This window comes from Hemicordylus capensis, chromosome 7 (assembly GCF_027244095.1).
Source record: "Hemicordylus capensis ecotype Gifberg chromosome 7, rHemCap1.1.pri, whole genome shotgun sequence".
Lineage (NCBI taxonomy): Eukaryota > Metazoa > Chordata > Lepidosauria > Squamata > Cordylidae > Hemicordylus > Hemicordylus capensis.
Window position 1 is genome coordinate 24428571 of NC_069663.1, and position 17199 is coordinate 24445769.

The 17199-nt window shown below is 48.0% G+C and overlaps 2 protein-coding genes across 2 annotated transcripts; both read right to left on the bottom strand.

Moving 5' to 3' along the window:
- Positions 1-4745: 4745 nt before the first annotated feature.
- LOC128332879 (uncharacterized) lies at positions 4746-11194 on the bottom strand. The gene is made up of 5 exons (XM_053267654.1): positions 11021-11194; positions 9330-9749; positions 7356-7568; positions 6277-6359; positions 4746-4790 (listed from the first exon to the last, which is right to left on the bottom strand). Exons 1-5 carry the CDS (start codon positions 11109-11111, stop codon positions 4746-4748), a joined length of 852 nt encoding a protein of 283 aa, XP_053123629.1. The 5' UTR covers positions 11112-11194.
- An 828-nt stretch (positions 11195-12022) lies between these two features.
- On the bottom strand, positions 12023-16928 carry LOC128332880 (uncharacterized). Its single transcript, XM_053267655.1, has 6 exons — positions 16649-16928; positions 15838-16188; positions 14377-14472; positions 13951-14045; positions 12605-12646; positions 12023-12306 (listed from the first exon to the last, which is right to left on the bottom strand). Exons 1-5 carry the CDS (start codon positions 16926-16928, stop codon positions 12608-12610), a joined length of 861 nt encoding a protein of 286 aa, XP_053123630.1. The 3' UTR covers positions 12023-12306; positions 12605-12607.
- Positions 16929-17199: the final 271 nt, after the last annotated feature.

Consider the following 17199-nt stretch of genomic DNA (forward strand, 5'->3'; position numbering starts at 1 on the left):
GGAGAATCTCAGATTAGTGGAGAATCTGGATAATTTCCAGTGGAGAATCTCAGTTTAGAGCAGGGGTGGGCTGGGCAGATTTGGCCCTCCAGCTATTGTTGGACTACAACTCCCATCATCCCCAGCCACAAAGGTGGCCCTCCACAATAGCTGGAGAGCCAGGTTTGCACACTCCTAGATTAAAGGTAAAGTGTGCCGTCAAGTCAATTTCGACTCCCGGCATCCACAGAGCCCTGTGGTTTTCTTGGGTAGAATACAGGAGGGGTTGACCATTGCCTTTTCCCACGCAGTATGAGATGATGCCTTTCAGCATCTTCCTATATTGCTGCTTAGAGGGCTGTAAAAGACTTCTGGAGGACTGTGCCAGTCAGAGTGGACAGTACTGTGCTAGATGGACCAATGGTCTGATTAAGAGTATGCAGCTTCCTACGTTTGTCCATGTTTTTTAAATTAATTTATCATATTTTGGTACCACCTGATATGTACATAGCTAGGCAGTGTATAAAATTTGAAACAATATTTAAAAGTCAACACAGATTAAAATACATGAAACACAATAAAAACAACAGCATAAAACAGTTATTAAAACAATTTTTAAAAAATAATTCTCATTAAAAGCCTGCGAGAACAGGTGAGTCTTGAGGGTCTTCCTGAAAACAAATAGCAAAGGAGATGTTCTTATTTCAGCAGGGAGCATATTCCAAAGCCCTGGGGCAGCCACAGAGAAAGCCTGGTCCTGAGTCACCATTAGATGAGCTGGTGGCAACTGTAACCAGACCTCTACAGAAGATCATAACAAGTGGCAGGGTGTGTTATGACAAAAGAGGCACTCTCTTAAATAGCCTGGTCCCAAGCCGTTAAGGGCTTTAGAGATAATAACCAGCACTTCGTATTTCACCCGGAAACATATAGGCAGCCAGTGCAGCTCTTTTAAAACCGGTGTTGTGTGGTCCCTTTGTGTTGGCAACCAATCTGGCTGCTGCTTTCTGTACCAGTTGTAGTTTCCGGACTATGTAGAAAGGCAGCCCCACGAAGAGTTCATTACAGTAGTCAAGCCTGGAGGTTACCAGCATATGTACCACTGTTTTACGGTCATTCACCTCCAGAAATGGACGTATGTGGTGTAACAGCTGGAGCTGATAAAAAGTGCTTCTGGCCACTGCCTCAGCCTGAGAAACCAGGGAGAGCTTTGGGTCCAGGAACACTCCCAAGCGACGTACCTGATCTTTCGAGGGAGTGTAACCCCATCCACAACAGGCAGATCTAAACCATCTCTTGGGCCCTGACCCCCCACAGTCAGTACCTCCATCTTATTTGGGTTCAATGTCAGTTTGAGTCATATTGCGTGGGATGGTGCAATTTACCTGCTGCAGACCCAGTCAGGAGCCTTTGGAGGCCAAGATGCTCTAAACCAGCAATCAAAAGGCCAGCTGGGACTGTGCAAAATAAGCGCTGTGAGAACAACTTGGGAGTGGGCAGAACACCACTGATTAAGCTCCAGAGGGACTGTGCAGTGCAGCTGCTGCTTAGGTGACTCGGGGGCTGTGCAAGATTCCCAGGCCGCCCGGGTTTTTTGTAAAACATCTGTTGCTAAGGCTATTATTATATTAATAAATGCAAGAAAAATCTGAAGACATACCTTATTAATCAGGCGTTTAATCTGTACTTTTAAAGTTTTAAGTTTTAGAGTTGTAATCTATATTTCAAATGGGTTTAATTACGTTAATTAATGTTTTTTAATGTTGTGTTTTAAATTGTCAACTGCCTGGAGATTTTTGTACGGGGAAGTATAGAAATGTGCTAAATTAATAAATATTAGGGGTGTGCAGAATACTTGCGGATAAAATTGTTAGAATAATTGCTGATAAAATTGCAATTTTATCAGCATAGAATATACTGCTGATAAAAGAACTGCTGATACAACAGTTCTGACCTCCGTGCATGCAAGTATATTGGTAGCCCAAACTACCCAAACGGGTTTGATCTAATTGACCGGACCAGCCAGTCTGTCCAACCGAACCAGTTGGGAGTAACGTGATTCGGTTCAAATCGATTCATATTCGAATCGAACAGTGGTTTTTTTGTGTGTGTGTGCACACACGCCTACCTTCCTGGCATCTCCAAGACAGGGCTGAGAGGCACTCCTACCTGCAAGCATGCAGATGCTCTTCCTAGAGCAGCCCCATCCCCTAAGGGGAATCTCTTCCAGTGCTCACACATCTAGTCTCCCATTCATATGCAACCAGGGCAGACCCTGCTTAGCTAAGGGGACAAGCTAACTTGAGGGCACATAAAGCAGCCAGAATGACTGAAGAACAAAGTAATCATACCTGAGACATCCACATAAACAAAACCTGATTCGGAAAGGGAATCGACCTGGCCTCTACATGTCACAGAATAGGTTCCAGAGTCCCAGAAGGTTAGATTTCTGATGTGAAGGGCACAGGATTGGCTGTCTAAACTCTCACGTCCTGTGTAGGCAGGCCCGGTGTACTCCTTTTTAGAATCATAGAAGAACTCAATTATTCTTATCTTGGTGGTGGTTTCTCTTTCAAGGAACCAGTCACAGGTGGACGTGCACCACGTGACATTAAACTCTGGTATTAGAGTGATGTTCCCTCCCACGAATGGCTTTTCCGGCTCCATTATAATCTGAATGTCTTGGGAGTCCTCGAAGAACCAATTGCCTCGAGTTGTGAGGATGCAAGAACTCAGAAGGAAAGCTGCAGTTTAAGAGGAGAAATCCAAGGTACAGAGGAAGCTGCCTTACGGTCAGGCCGTGGGTCCATCTGGCTCAGTATTGCCTACACTGACTTAGACTCCGACTGGCCCACAGGGCAACAGGGCATATTCCCAGTGCGCCCCACCCACGCAACACCCCTGTGCCCCAACTTCCACCCTTAATTACCCATTCTGCTCAAAACCCGGCGCCCTCCCCACATACATTCCACCGCCCTCTCAGTGCCCCCACTCCGGCCCAGCACTGACTGGCAGCAGCTTTCCAAGGATTCAGGCAGGAGTCTTTCCCAGCCCTACCTGGAGATGCTGCCAGGGAATGAACCTGAGACCTTCTGCATGCCAAGCAGATGCTCTCTAACACTGAGTTGCAGCCCCATCCCCAAAGGTGGCATCTTTTGAGTCTCTCATCCACGCACTGACTGCGCTAAGACTTGCTTCGTTTCAGCAAAGTGGCTGTACTGTGTGCCCTTAAACTATGCGCTGGGAAGGAGAACTGAAGCGCTTACCCCCACTTAGGAAGACAGAAAGCTGCCTTATACCGAGTCAGATCACTGGTCCGATCCTTGCTTGAAAATCAACATCTAATCCTTCCTATTCTTCAGTTTAACCCCTATCATGGAGCAGGGAGTTCCCACTGCTAGAGTGCCTGTGAGCTTCCCAAAGTTCCCACTGCTAGAATGCCTGTGGGCTTCTCAGAGGCATCTGGTGAGCCACTGTGTGAAACAGGATGCTGGACAGGAAGGATGACCCAGCAGCAGAGCTGTTCCTATGTAGAGCTTGCATCGAAGGAAAGGAATTTACTAGGGATACCCTTCTCCCCGACAATAAGTGTTACAATATTTTCAGACAATAAAGTGTTGGGACAACCTTAAGATCACTTAACTCAGGCAAGTTACCCCTTAACAAATTTTAGCCACTTTGCCAAGGTACTTAAAGGCCGGATTAGTCCCTTTCTTTCCCTTGTGCTACTTCCAGGGTCTGCATCATTGACTGAGAATATGCAAAGGGTGGCAGTTACTCAGAAGGACAGACCTAGGTGTGTGGCGGAATGAGCATCCCAACAGAAGGAAGAGGCAGAACAGGTGTCAATGAAGCATTACCTGTGCGAATATAGCGGCATCATCATTGCCCCCATGTGGTCAGTTATGGGATCAGAGCCTCTTCTGCAGACAATCTCCCAAACAAGTGAGAGGAGAGAATCTTTGTGTCCCCCCACTAAACCCAAACTTTGGCAATGGTGGGGCCATGGGGGAACATCCCACCCCTTTGCTCTCTTTGCATCCCCCCCCGACTTCCAGGGTCCCGATCCCTCGCACCTGCTAAGAGCCTTGCCGGCCAGGAGTTCAGCCCCCAAGTATGGTTAAGATGCTCCTTTTGCTTCCCCATCGTGGGGCTTCGCTTTACTGGACTGTTCCGTCCAGCCGGACGCCTGGGTTCCTTCACCATGCTCTCTCTGGCGACTGCCTGTGTCTACAGCAAGAGCCTCTCTCTTTTGGAGTGGGGAGGGACTTGCAAATAACTCTTGCCCTCCCCTGGAGATGGCTTCCCCAGAGCCTGTAGCCTCCCACTTGAAGGTTTGGTGTCTCAGCGGTGTATGTGTTCCCTGAGGGACCCTGTCTCTGCTGGGCTTTCTTCACCACTGGATATTGTTTGTTGTTTAGATTCGATTTATTTTTGGTTGTCATTGCCTGACCACAAGCTGCTGCAACCTCTGATGGAAAGGTGAAATACAAGTGTTTCAGCTAATTCAAAAAATCTACTTAAATACATCAAGGAAAGGAAAGGATAAAGCAGAGTTTCATGTCCTGAAGCTTTGAGGCCAGTTGTGAGACTGGAAGGAACAGATACCTTATTTACCCAAATCAAAGATGACTCTGAATTTAAGATGACCTCCTGATTTCTAATATCAAAAAACGGGGGGGGGGGATTTAGTCTTGGATTCAGGTAAATACAGTATTTTCTTGAAAAAGTGAATCAAACAGAAGGGGTGAAATCTTCCATCGCCTTCACAGCTTGCTCTGCACAGCGGGGTCTCCATGTTGATTCAGCATCTGATGAGAAAAAACAAAATATATCAGCGGCCAATTGTGCAGGCGCGGCGGCCTCCAAACTGGCCGTCGTGCTGGAGGGAGAAGGCCCAAATGGGCAGAAGAGCCGGTTGAATCTGCTGGTTTGGGCTGTAAGGGAGGCTGGTGGGGGGAGGGGGAACCTCCGTGGGACACACACCCCCGCCACCTCCAACAACTCCTGCGAAGGGGGCATTTTAAAAATATTATTTTAATTATTATTTTTTAAAATGTCTGCGAACCTCTTGAACAGTCGGGCGGTGTTTGGACCAGAGTCGGACCGAACAGGGGATGATTTGTTTCGACCCCGAACCGTCGAACCTGTTTGCACATCCCTACCTGTTGTCATTAGTTTAGTCTTCCTTGTTGACTCATTTTTTTCTCTGTGTTCCTTGACTTTCACTACTAGAGCTTGCAGATCATTCTAAAGGGATACACATGCCCATATCCCTGAAAGGTCCATAATCTAACCCCAGAACCTTTTCATATACGTTCCTTCCTCTGTTGCCATCCAGTGTGAAAGAAACCATCCTGGCAGTAGCTGGGGAATAAGATGATATGGAGCCCCTCTTCAAAATATTTAAGAGACTGTCTTGAGGGTGGAGAGCTGGTCTTACAGAAGTGAGAATGAATTGTCTGTCCCCTTTGCTAAGCATGGTTCACCTTGGTTTGCATTTGGATGAGAGACTAAATGTGAGTGCTGTAAGATATTCCCCTTAGGTGACGGGGCTGTTAGTAGCTCAGTGGTAGAGCATCTGCTTGCATGCAGAAGGTGGTCCCAGGTTCAATCTCTGGCAGCATCTCCAGGTAGGGCTGGGTAAGAATCTTGCCTGTAACCTTGGAGAGCTGTTGCCAGTCAGTGTAGACAATACTGAATTAGATGGACCAATGGTCTTACTCGGAATAAGACAGCTTCCTTAGAAGGCAAAAAGGAAGTTGCATTGAAAATCTTCCCCAGGGAGTTCACTCCAGGGAGGTGGGGCCATCACAAAAAAGGCATGCTGTTCCCTGCAACTGATTTTACCTTCCTTATAGCAGGAATAATATATATATATTAGAGCCCTTCTGCTTTACCTCCTCCATAAGTGCAGGAGGGGAGAGACGGATCTAGGGTTGCCAAACCTGAAATGAAAAACTAGAGTATCTGGAAGGGGCCTGGGGTGGTGTCTTCTGAGCTGAAGGGTGAGTCCAGGTGTGAATCCTGATGCTACGGCGCTCTCTTTATAGGGACATAGGAAGGAGGACTGCCCTTATCCACCCTCGGATGGCACCAGATGGCCTCTTAGGGGTCCAGCGAGACCTGGGCTGCTTCCAGCTTTTGAGGCCCCTACCATAAAGAGAATTTTTAAAGGTGACATACAAATTGCAGTATAAGTTTTAAAAACCATAGTTATATTAAATAAGACTTGGGGTGGGGGGTGGCGAGATCACAATAGTAGCACACAGCAGTGGATTTTGTTCAAGGCCTCACCTTTGCAGAAGAGGGAATCATCCCACACCCTGGAGTAGCTGAGATAATTCGGTTAGAATTTCTGTTCCTCCAATAACAGGAACCTGGGAGAGGAAAAATTATGGGAGTTAAATCAATGCCAAGACCTGAGTCTGATCACCCTTATTCATACCTGTCCTCTGCCAAGAAATTGGGGGCAGGAAGGTGCACTTTTTCACAGGCACAGCCCTGAAAGACTCATGCGCTAAAGTAGCTGTGCCATTAGGTGGCACTACATGTGTGAGGTCTTCCTCTCAAGGGATGGGGTCACTCCGGGAAGCAAAAGCATGAAAAAGATTCTTCTTCTGTATGCAATGAATACAGAAGAGAGGTACTACCCAAAGAACAATGCAAGCACAAAAAGAAAACAACACAAACCAATGAGTATTACAAAATTTATATGCAATGCAATATAAAATGCCGATTTTTACCAGTTACTACAAAGTGTATATGAAACTGAAGGTTGGGAAATTTAGGACCAACAAGAGGAAGTACTTTTTCACACAGCACATAATTAATCTATGGAATTCCTTGCCATGGGATGTGGTGATGACCACCAGCTTGGATGGCTTTAAGAGGGGCTTAGACAGATTCATGGAGGACCTGTCTATCAGTGGCTACTAGTCTGGTGGCTGAGGGCCACTTCTTGCCTCAGAGGCACGATGCCTCTCAATACCAGTTGCAGGGGAGCAACAGCAGGAGAGAGGGCATGCACAGACCTCTTGCCTGTGGGCTCCCCAGAGGCATCTGGTGGGCCACTGTGTGAAACAGGATGCTGGACTAGATGGGCCTTGTGCCTGATCCAGCAGGGCTGTTCTTATGTTCTTATGAAATACAGAGAACATATAGCTTTGAAATACAAAGAATACATATCCAACAGACAGGAAGAACAAAGACACTAGTGAATAAAAGTCCAACAAATGACAACTGAAAGAACAAATCTAACAGAATCCTGAATTGCTCAAAAGAGCTGCTGAAAAGAAATGTGTAGTGCTCAAATGACATCCAAAACGTATGCTTCACCACCAATGGACCGTAGCCCTGTTTCTGCATTAACTTACGAAGAAGGAAGTAAAGTAGGAACTCCAGGACTGTGGTCACAGCCAAAGACCCAATAATGATCCTCCAAATGATCTCCAGAGGTAGCTTTAAATGAGAAGGATCTTGTATATCAAGAGCAGGAACTAGCATGGAAGATGGAGTCGGCAAATAATCATAGTCACCATCATCCTTGGGAGAATCGGGGAGAATCGCTCCCAAATCAGGAGGAACATCTGGAAGGAAAGAAGATGGTATATGGGAATGCAGTGAATGGGGAAAGTGCACTTTTAGGAAGGTGATGTTCTCATTAAACATTTGCATGAAACTTGGTTGATGCCTCTTTCCAAAAGCTGTGGGCATTCTGGATAAACAAAGGGATGAAGGAGAATATACTCCTTGATGTAAAAGAACATGAAAAAAGTAGAAAAAAATCACACTGGGAAATAATCTCTGAATGTGTGGAATGCTCCCTAATGTTGCCAAGTCCAACTTGAACACCCTCCCAACAAACCATGGAAAGCTATCTGAAAATGGACACATAGGACACTAGAACTTGATAAATGCATGTAATTGCATCCAGTCACCACAAGCTCAATCCGGGAGCGTGAAGCATCACTGCCTTTGAAGGCCAAGATGCTAAAAGAGCAATCTAGAAAGGCCAGCTGGGACCATGCAAAAACAAAACTGCAACTCGGGAGTGGGCAAAACACCACTTATCCAGGTCCTTCGGGGCTGTGTGCTGCAGCTGCCGCTCAGGTGACTTGGGGACTGTGTAGGGAACCTGCTGTTAAGGCCACCTGGGGCTTCTCTGAAACATTACAAAATTAGAGGCGGGTGAAATAATTGCTGCTAAAAGCCATTTAGGAAAAACACGCACACCACAAATGACTTCTGCAGTGGACGCTGCAATTATTGCAGAACGGACGCGGCAGCTACGGCATTGGCAGCTGGGGCCAGTCAGAGGGCCCAGTACACCCTAAAAAAAAAAAAACTTATTTATTTTTGTATTTTTATCCTGCTCTTCCTCCAAGGAGTCCAGAGTGGTGTACATAGTTAAGTTTCTCCTCACAACCATCCTGTGAGGTAGGTGAGGCTGAGAGAGAAGTGAGTTGGTCAAGAGTCACCCAGTGAGTGTCACGGCTGAATGGGGATTTGAACTCAGGTCTCTCAGGTTGTAGTCCAACACTCTCTAACCACTACACCACACTGGCTTTTGAATTCTTGTGTGCCAGTTTCCTCTGTTTTCCCCAATTCCTTATTCTGTGTGCTGCCCTTGTTATATAATAAAGTGCATATACTTAGAAGTGTCTTCAGTCTGATTTAAGAGGTTCTGGGGGGTTAATCTTCCCCACAGGCCTCATAAAGTCATTTGCTACTGTTGAATTGTTTCCTGAATAATATATTGTTGTCTAGAGCTGGGTTGTGTGGACTCCGGCTGTACAGTGCCTGTACGTTCCAAGGTAGACAGTTCTAGGTTGTTGAAGCCGTGTCTAAGCCTGGTCAGTGGCTTTAGATCAGTCTTCAGCCGGTGGCAGCCTACCTCGAAGGAGCGGTGTGCTCCTAGTTTGGGATCAGAGCAATCTCTCTACTAAGGGCAGAGTTAACCCCATTGGGTAAGGCGAATAACACAAAACGGGTCTACCCTTACGAGCCTGGAGTCTATTGCTTTACTGCAGGCCTTACTGCAGGTTTACTGAGAGGCTTTACTGTGAGTTCAAAGTTGCCTCAGGAAGTAGACACAAGAAATGGACTCCCCCCCTCCCCCGGATATAAATTGGGCTACACTCAAACGCCCAATGAAAAACCTGAATTGAGTCTGAAGTGCTCCCCGATAACCCGTAGGGTCTTTGGGATAAATCTGGCTGATACATGAACACACACCTCCATTCCGGAGGAGATGCAGATTAAAAGCTGGGTGTGATGAAAAACTTCCTAGAAACTCAACAGAGCAGAGCGCTCTGGGTCAGAACAGCAAAAGAACAGGTTCATCATACCTGAGACTTCTAGGAAAACACGCCCTCTTTGTTTAACTTGTCCAGATCTTTTCATTTCTACTGTGTATGTTCCAGTGTCACTTAACAGTAATTGATCCAAATAAAGGGAGCAGTTTGAGGACACCTTCTCCCGCCCAGTATGAGCATCACCCTTGATGTAACTGTCAATGCCTTTGAGGGTGTTGTGTATGGCAGAAAAGGAGGACTGGGTCAACCCAAAGTCATATTCCAATATCTTGTTCTCCTTGTCACTGGACCCTCGGTACCACTCGCAAATGGACTTCCGTCTCACAAGCTCTCCAAGTGCAAAGACAACCCTCTGCCCACTAACTGGATTTAATGGGCTCAATGTGATAGGAATGTTGGAGATCACTCTCTTCTTGGCTTGAGTCAGGAGAAAGCAAGAACTCAGGATTGAGGCTGTAGAGTCAAAGGGGGAAAGAACAACACAGAGAGATATTGATTTATTTCAGTCCACAGATCATAAAAATACAATGTAAACATCCAACCCAAATTAAGAACATGAATCTAATTAAATTATTCAGAATAAATAGGTTTTATAATATTGCTACAAGACTGCACACTTAAATTAAGTATTATAACCATTAGATTGGACACAATTCCATATCTCTGAACTTGTTCTAATAGCTGCAGCAAGAAACTTGGCTTTATTGTCAGGAGTTTTTATAATAGATTCTGTAATTAATATACAAATCTAAAAAACCCACAGGCTCTGGAATGTTCTCCTAGTGAATGTCCACTCTTTGATACCTGTGACTGCTTTTAAAAACAACGAAAGACCTTTCTATTCGTTCAGGCTTTTACACTTTAGGAGCTGCCAGGGGTTTTTTTTGGTGGGGGTGTTTTATGTTTTTTTTACTGTTTAACTGGTTTTAAATGTGATTTTATGGAGTTTTATTGTATTTTAACTTTAGTAAACTGCCTTGGGGTGCGTTATAAAAGGTGGTATAAAAATTGAACAATAAATAAAATTAAAATAATCAGAATTCCCTGTGTGTGTAAACAAAGCACAGGAGGGGGGAAATGAGCCCTAATAGTCTTATACAAATTACAAAATAAAAGAATATGGGCTATTGTTTCTATAGCACTACTTCCACATGGACAGATGGCAGGAAAAAAGAGAAAGGGAAGGAGTTTCACTCCATGCAAAAAAGGCCCAGACTGGACAAGAACAATGCAGTTACCAACCCTCAAGTTTAGATCGAGGATCTTCTTCAGGCTTCTTTGCATAAGCAACAGAGCAGGAACAGAACGGAACCAACCATTCACGTCTATTGTTCATGACTCTCCTTTTGCTTTTGGTCTCCATACTTCTGTCCTTTTGTTGGATCTAAGCAGCGGTGGACCCTGCTTAGCTAAGGGGACAAGTCATGCTTGCTACCACCAGACCAGCTCTCCTCTCCATCATCTCCTCCAACATTTCACGGATGAAAAGAGCGACGTGTGAGGATGGGGCTAGGTGGAGTTTAGGCATGTGTGGTTTAGTAGTTGACAGGCAACCTGGAGACACAAATGTGGCACAAGCATTTAAATTGAAAAAAGAAGGCGGGGGCGGGGAGCATGGTCCCAGCCAGGTTACTAAAGCGTTCTAGGCGGGGTGTGTGTGGTCTCTTAGGATTCCTCCCCTTTGAATTCCCGCCCCCCTCTTTCTCGGGCCCAATCCCCCTCACCTGCGAGGGCTGCTGCCTGCCAGGGGCGCCTCTTGTTCTTCCCTACTGGAAGTCCCCAGGTGCGGCTCAGATGCTGCCCCTCTCTCCCCATCCTGGGGCTTATGCTTTGCCTCGCTTCCTCCTTCCCGCCGCTCGGCCTTCCCCGCTGTTTGCGCCTACGTGAGAGCCAGCCTTCGCTCCGCTGCTGCCCAGATGGAGCTTGAGCGGGCGACACTCGGCTTCCCCCGCGCCGGGCTGGTCTGGTCGTCCAGAGAGTCGCCACGCCCCTCCTCCTCCTATATCTCTCCCTCCCGCGCGCAGCCAGGTAACGGGAGGGAGGGCGGAGCTCGGGCGCAGGTGAGGCTGCTGTGGAGCGCTCCGAGGATCGGATCACAAAACCCCTGGCCGGCCCTCGATGGGAAGACACGTGAAGCGGAGGAAGGGATGGGATGGATGCACAGAAGGGGAGACACTTGGCATCTTGCTGACCAGTCTGTCCGCTGGACTCCGGGTGGCTTTTGCCCGCCCCCGAGCCAGACCTGTCAATTCCTCCACCCTGAAAGCCTGAACGGTACCCAAGAGTGATTCACAGGCAGATGCCTCAGGAGCCCTTGCTACAGAGTAGGGATGGGGATGGAGGGACCGGCAGACAGGCATTTGGCAGCGGCTGGGAAGACAAAAGACCCAGCGCGGTGTAGTGGTTAGAGTGTTGGGTTAGGACTGGGAAGACCAGAGTTCCAATCTCCATTCAGTCATGAAACACACTGGGTGACTCTTGGCCAGTCCCTTCTCCCTCAGCCCTCCCTCCCTTAGCTACACCCCTGGACTGAACCTTGGACCTTCAGCATGCAAAGCAGACCTTCTGCCACTGAGCTGCAGCCCCGTCCACAAGCCATAACTGGGATCTCCTTCCCTAGATGTGCAAACGGGAGTGTCCGCTGGTGGACTTGGTTTTCTGCGTGGTCTCTTGCTCATGGGGGTTTCTTTGCACAGTCACATATTGACTACAAGCCACACTTTTTTGGTAAGGTGGGATAAACAAGTTTTAATGAACTGACTAAATACATGAAAAAGGAAGGTGCTGATTTGCACCTGCAGTCTTGAGAGCAAAGGTTGCTTGCCAGGCCTGCCGGACAGAGCCTGGAAGGAATTGTTGCTAACTAAAAGAGACAGGAGAGGCAGAGCAGAGCCTGTGGTGGCAGGTGAGGAGATGACTCAGCAGTGCAGAGAAAGTGAGGAGATGACTCAGCAGTGCAGAGAAAGCGGCAAGGTGGGTTCTGCATTTCCTGGTCTCCATGTTCCAGCATCTGAAGAGGAAAATACACGACCAGCTAAAGAGGAATCCATTAAAAGCCTTCTCACTGCTGCCTTCTCACCCCAACCTGTGACCTCCCTCAGAACCATACAGATGAGACAGACCTGATCACGTGTATATTTATCACCTGAATGATTTTGGTTTCCTGTGCATGGAATCTAGATGATTCTCCACACAGAATATGGATCACATGCTTGGCTTTGATATTCAGGCTGGTCTTGGGCTTCCTCTCTAGGTCTGATCCCTTCTCCAGGGAGAAGGAAGATGACGTGGGAAGGGCCTCCACTCACCTGCTATTTCTGGTTGGTATCAGAGCACGTCTCAGGCTGGGCCTAGTTTCAAGAGAGGAAAGGCGAGATTTGCTGGGAACAGGAAAGTCACTATTATTTAGCATTTCTACAGTAGGAGCTGCTGCTACCTCAGCGGAGGCTTTGTGAGGAATTCAGCAGAGTCTAATATGGTGCATGAGACTGAATGAGGCCTGGTCGATTGCAGGGAGTCTGAAATGCACAGAACTGCACTTTGCACATGGGAGGAGAGCCAACGGTGGAGGACAGTCCACCCCTTCACCACAGAAATCCAGGTCCCAAATCCAGGGACTAAAGTCATGGAGTTAAATTAGGAGTTAACATCTACTTCTCTTTTGGGCAGAGCTATAGGGAAGGACACCATCGCACCTAGATTGATGCCTGTGCTCCCACAGCCCAGCTCAATCTGCAAGCACCTTTTCCCAACATCACCATCAGCTGCTGGTGCTGCTCTTAGAGGAGAAGGGCTCGTTCTAGGAGCTGTGACTTAAGATCTACCTCCCTCCTGGCCCAAGCCGTAGAGATACAGTCAACGTCACCCTACCCCACTTGGGGCAGAGCTTTTCTTTATTAAAGATTGTGTGAGCCCCCTTGGGGACAGGACTGCTCAAAAAGGCTGTAAACTGATCTGTGCCTCTGGGATGGAGCAGAGAAGCTAACCAACTGCAGCTCTTTTTCTCCATAGGTGGGAAGAAGAGCAGCCGGTCATGTGTCTCCGAGAGTGTAAAGGAGCTGATCAGGGACACACCCAGGTGGGAGCTGAGCCTGGCTGACACCAGCCCTTGAGAACGAAACTGGCTCCCACCTGCATGGCCCCATCTTGGATTCTCTTTCTTGGTCACGCAGGACATAACAGACTGCCTGGAACAGGAAAGGACAGGGAAGGGGTGCAAAACTGAGAGGAGGAATATGGCCAAGGCTAGAAAAAAGCGAGGAAGGGGGCTCAGACGAACCAGCCTAAATGTCACTATGATGATACTTCGATTGCTTGCTGCCCAGTGGCCAATCACAAACCCTCTCCCTGCTCCACTCGCTAATCTAGACCGGAATTTGATCCAGACTGAAGAGGCTGTCTCTCAGCTGGAGAGCAGGTGCTTTGACTGCAGAATCCCTAGCATCTCTAGGAAGAGCTGAGAAAGTCACTCCAGTCAGAAACCTTGGAGAGCCTCTGCCAGTCAGAGCAGGCAGTTCTACGCTAGAGGGACCAAGGGCCTGACTCAGTATAGTGGAGTTCGCTATGTCAATTTCGGGGTAGAGAATTAGTGCAGACACTAAATCAAAAGGAAAGAAGCTGCTGAGCACTGAACTCCTCTCATTCAAAGCCTCACCTTTGGGAACGGGACATCCCCACACACGGAAGGAGTAGAAATCATTTGTGTGGAGTGTGCATCACTGTGGCGATCATGATGATGATGATGGATACCTGGAGGAAAGAGATTGAACACTGGGAATCCAATCTACTCCAAATGCTGAGGTCCCACGTTGTCTGACTGGCTGCCATTATTTTCATTTTCATTCTTCTCTCCCAATGATAGGAGACAGTGAGCAAGTTTTGAAGAGACACTGATGCCCTTGTCCCCAGAATGTTCACTGTCTAAGGAGCATCACTACAATAAAGACTGCAGATTTTAAGATCTGTCTCTCACCCCTTCCTTGAAACACAAAGGGAACCCACAAGACTCTTTATCTAAGCTTCTTCTTCCCCTTCCCTGCCCCCATTCCCAGAGATCCAGGCTCTGGCATGTGCTACTCACAGAGAACGTAGAAAAACAGGCTCCCAGCAACGGCGATTAGACACAGGGAGGCAATTATGATCCCGAGAGGCAACACTGGTAGAGGAACTGCAGGATCTGAAAGGGTATGACACGCTCTTGCTATGGGAAAGCATACTTTTAAGGAACTGATGCTTTCATTAAAGATTTGCATTATTCTCTCCTGATGGTTCTTTCTAAAAGTGGTGGGTCTTTTGGTGGGGGGGATGGAGGAATTTACAAATCTGAAAGAAGCCCAGATTTTATTTCAAAACACATGAAGCAAAACTTCTGGGTTGGCAAGCTCAGACTTTGCATCATAGCTTCCTCTGCTTGGGATGGGATGAAGAGTCTTGAACTAGGATTGGGGAGACCTGAGTTCAAGTCCCCGCACTCAACCATGAAACTCACTGGGTGACTCTGGGCCAGCCACGTTATCTCTCAGCCCAACCTACCTCACAGGGTTGTTGTGAAGATAAACATAACCATGGGCTCCTTGGAGGAAGAGCAAGATATAAATGCTTTTTAAAAAAATATTTACTGACTTACTTTTATATCCCACTTTTCCTCCAACTGATTCACACAGTCTAATTCTTCCAGACTGAAGGGTTTCACTTGTACCCAAAGAAATCTTCTGAAGAAGATGGGATTTCCCAGTGAAGGGAGAGGTCTCAGAATGTGGGAGAGTGGAAGTAAAGTTGCAACCATAATGTAAATATGGGGAAGGTGACAGTGTGAAATGGTGCCCTTGGAAGCCCACTTGAGTTCAGACAATCCATGGCAGGACGATGTTGTTTGCATTAGTAAGTCCTGATGGAGAAGTCTGAAGGAAGAAATTGGGCCTTCCGAGAAAAGAATCATTTTCCCATGGGAAAGTGGCACAAAGCAGGAAAAGGCTTGGAACTGAGGCAGACACAGTGCTTCCCCATAAGCTCCCCCCCCCCCCGCTTTTGAGAACTAGCACATAATACTGGGATTTCTTCCTTCTCTTGTATTTTATCATGGCTTTGTTAGTCTGATCTAAATGTAGAAATCTTCTAGACTGTGGGGCAGGGAATCACCTTAATCCCTGCGAATAAGGGAAAGCCTTCTGTGGGGCTCAGTCTCAGGAGAAAGAGCTGCATTTGGGGTGAGGTTCACAAGACCCTTGGAGGTGGGGGGATGCTCCGCAGCTCTGGGTTCGTCAAGGATTAGAATGGTGAAAACTATTTATTTATTTAAAATATTTATAAACACCCCCCCTCAAAGTACACTACTGCTCGGGGTGGCTCACAATATTTATAAAATAGTTACAACGTAGAACCAGACGAATAAAATCAACCAAATTCAGTTAAAAATCCAAGCTAAAACCACAATCAGAAGGGCAGTTTAAGTTTCAAATTAAAAGGTATTTAAAAAGCTAAAAACTAAAAATGATAAAAACCAAAAACCCCACCAGATATAAGCCACAGGCGTCACTTTTACCTGTGACCTGTAAATAAACTTCCCCAGCCATGGATGTATTTGTTAGGTTTAGATACACAAAATAGGTTCCAGAGTCACTGAACATTAAATTCCTGACGTGAAGGGAGCCTTCTTCTTCACCACAGCTTCCACGCTCAGTGTTGTCATCTGGTTTGGGCAGCTCATGGGTCCTCGGACAGAGCCACTGCCGTTCTTTTCGGTACCAGCGACTATAAAGGTAGCTTCCCCTCTTGGCTTCAGGTCGTGGTATCAGTGTGACGTCCTGTCCTACGATGGGTATGGCTGGTTCCAACATGACGACAACACCCTCCCAGGCCTGAGTCGGCTGGAAGAAAGAGCTCAGGATGGAGGCTGGAGGAGAAAGCGGGAAAGAAGAACTTGCGCTCCGGCAAGAGGGCCACACTAGGACAAAACAGCGGCGGAGCTGTTCCCAGGACTCCAGTTTCCTTTCTGGAGATGCCTCCCCGCTCCTACCGTGATTCCCAGCAGGGGTTGATTCCCCCTCGATCCCATCGCTTTGCGGTCTCCCTCCCGGGGCCCCGATCCCTCTCACCTGCTAGAAACGCACACAGGTGCTCTTCCAACCAGACAGCCTCCAACAAGTGAGAGGCGAGGCGCCGGAAAGCTCCCCAAAGCCCGCCCCTCTGTGCAGAAAACCCTTTCTCTCCTCTTTGGGGGATGCTGGGCGGGTTACACGGCACTTCCTGCGGAGGGTGGGAAGTTCTCTCTGCGTATGCTCAGAGAGGGACCCTTCTTTCTTTTCACTGCACACCAGACCTCACGTTAGCTGTCGGGTCCCGATCCCCCTCACCTGCTAGGAGTGCTGCCATCCCGGAGCAGCAGCCCCTCTTCTTCCCCACTGGAAGCCCCAAGGTGCGGTTCAGACCCTCCTCCTTCTGTCTCCCCATCCTGGGGCTTAGGACACGACAGCGGGGCGCCTGGGTTCCTTCGACCCGCTCCAGCCTTTCCGCTCTCTGCGCCTTCTCGAGCTTCCCTCCTGCCCGGCTGGCTGCAGCGGGGGGGCGGGGGGTAGGCGGCTGCCCTCTCTGCAGGGCTGGGCTTCCCCAGAAGCACTGCCCCTCCTTACGCATCGTGCGCAGATCCCGAGCAGGTGAGGCTGCTGTGAGGGAGGGAGAGGTCGGCACGCACGAGGATCGGGCAGAAAAGCGGTGGATCGGAAGAGAGGCGAGGGACAGATGGAGAGAGAGTTGGATAGGCTAAGCCAGGGTTTCTTAACCTGGGGCCCCCCCAGATGTTGTTGGACTACAACTCCCAGAATCCCCAGACATGGCCTTTGTGGCTAGGGATCCTGGGAGTTGTAGTCCAACAACATCTGGGGGGCCCAGGTTAAGAAACCCTGGG

Excerpts from the sequence above, each read along its gene's own strand:
- LOC128332880 (XM_053267655.1), bottom strand. The coding sequence starts at position 16,928 with ATGCGTAAGGAGGGGCAGTGCTTCTGGGGAAGCCCAGCCCTGCAGAGA. Across the intron at positions 14,473-15,837 it reads AGTTTATTTACAGGTCACAG|ATCCTGCAGTTCCTCTACCA; the intron begins GTAAAAGTGACG and ends ATACCCTTTCAG. Across the intron at positions 14,046-14,376 it reads CCTGTTTTTCTACGTTCTCT|GTATCCATCATCATCATCAT; the intron begins GTGAGTAGCACA and ends TCTTTCCTCCAG.
- LOC128332879 (XM_053267654.1), bottom strand. The coding sequence starts at position 11,111 with ATGGGGAGAGAGGGGCAGCATCTGAGCCGCACCTGGGGACTTCCAGTA. Across the intron at positions 9,750-11,020 it reads GCAGGCAGCAGCCCTCGCAG|CCTCAATCCTGAGTTCTTGC; the intron begins GTGAGGGGGATT and ends TTGACTCTACAG. Across the intron at positions 4,791-6,276 it reads TGATTCCCTCTTCTGCAAAG|ATGCTGAATCAACATGGAGA; the intron begins GTGAGGCCTTGA and ends TTTTCTCATCAG.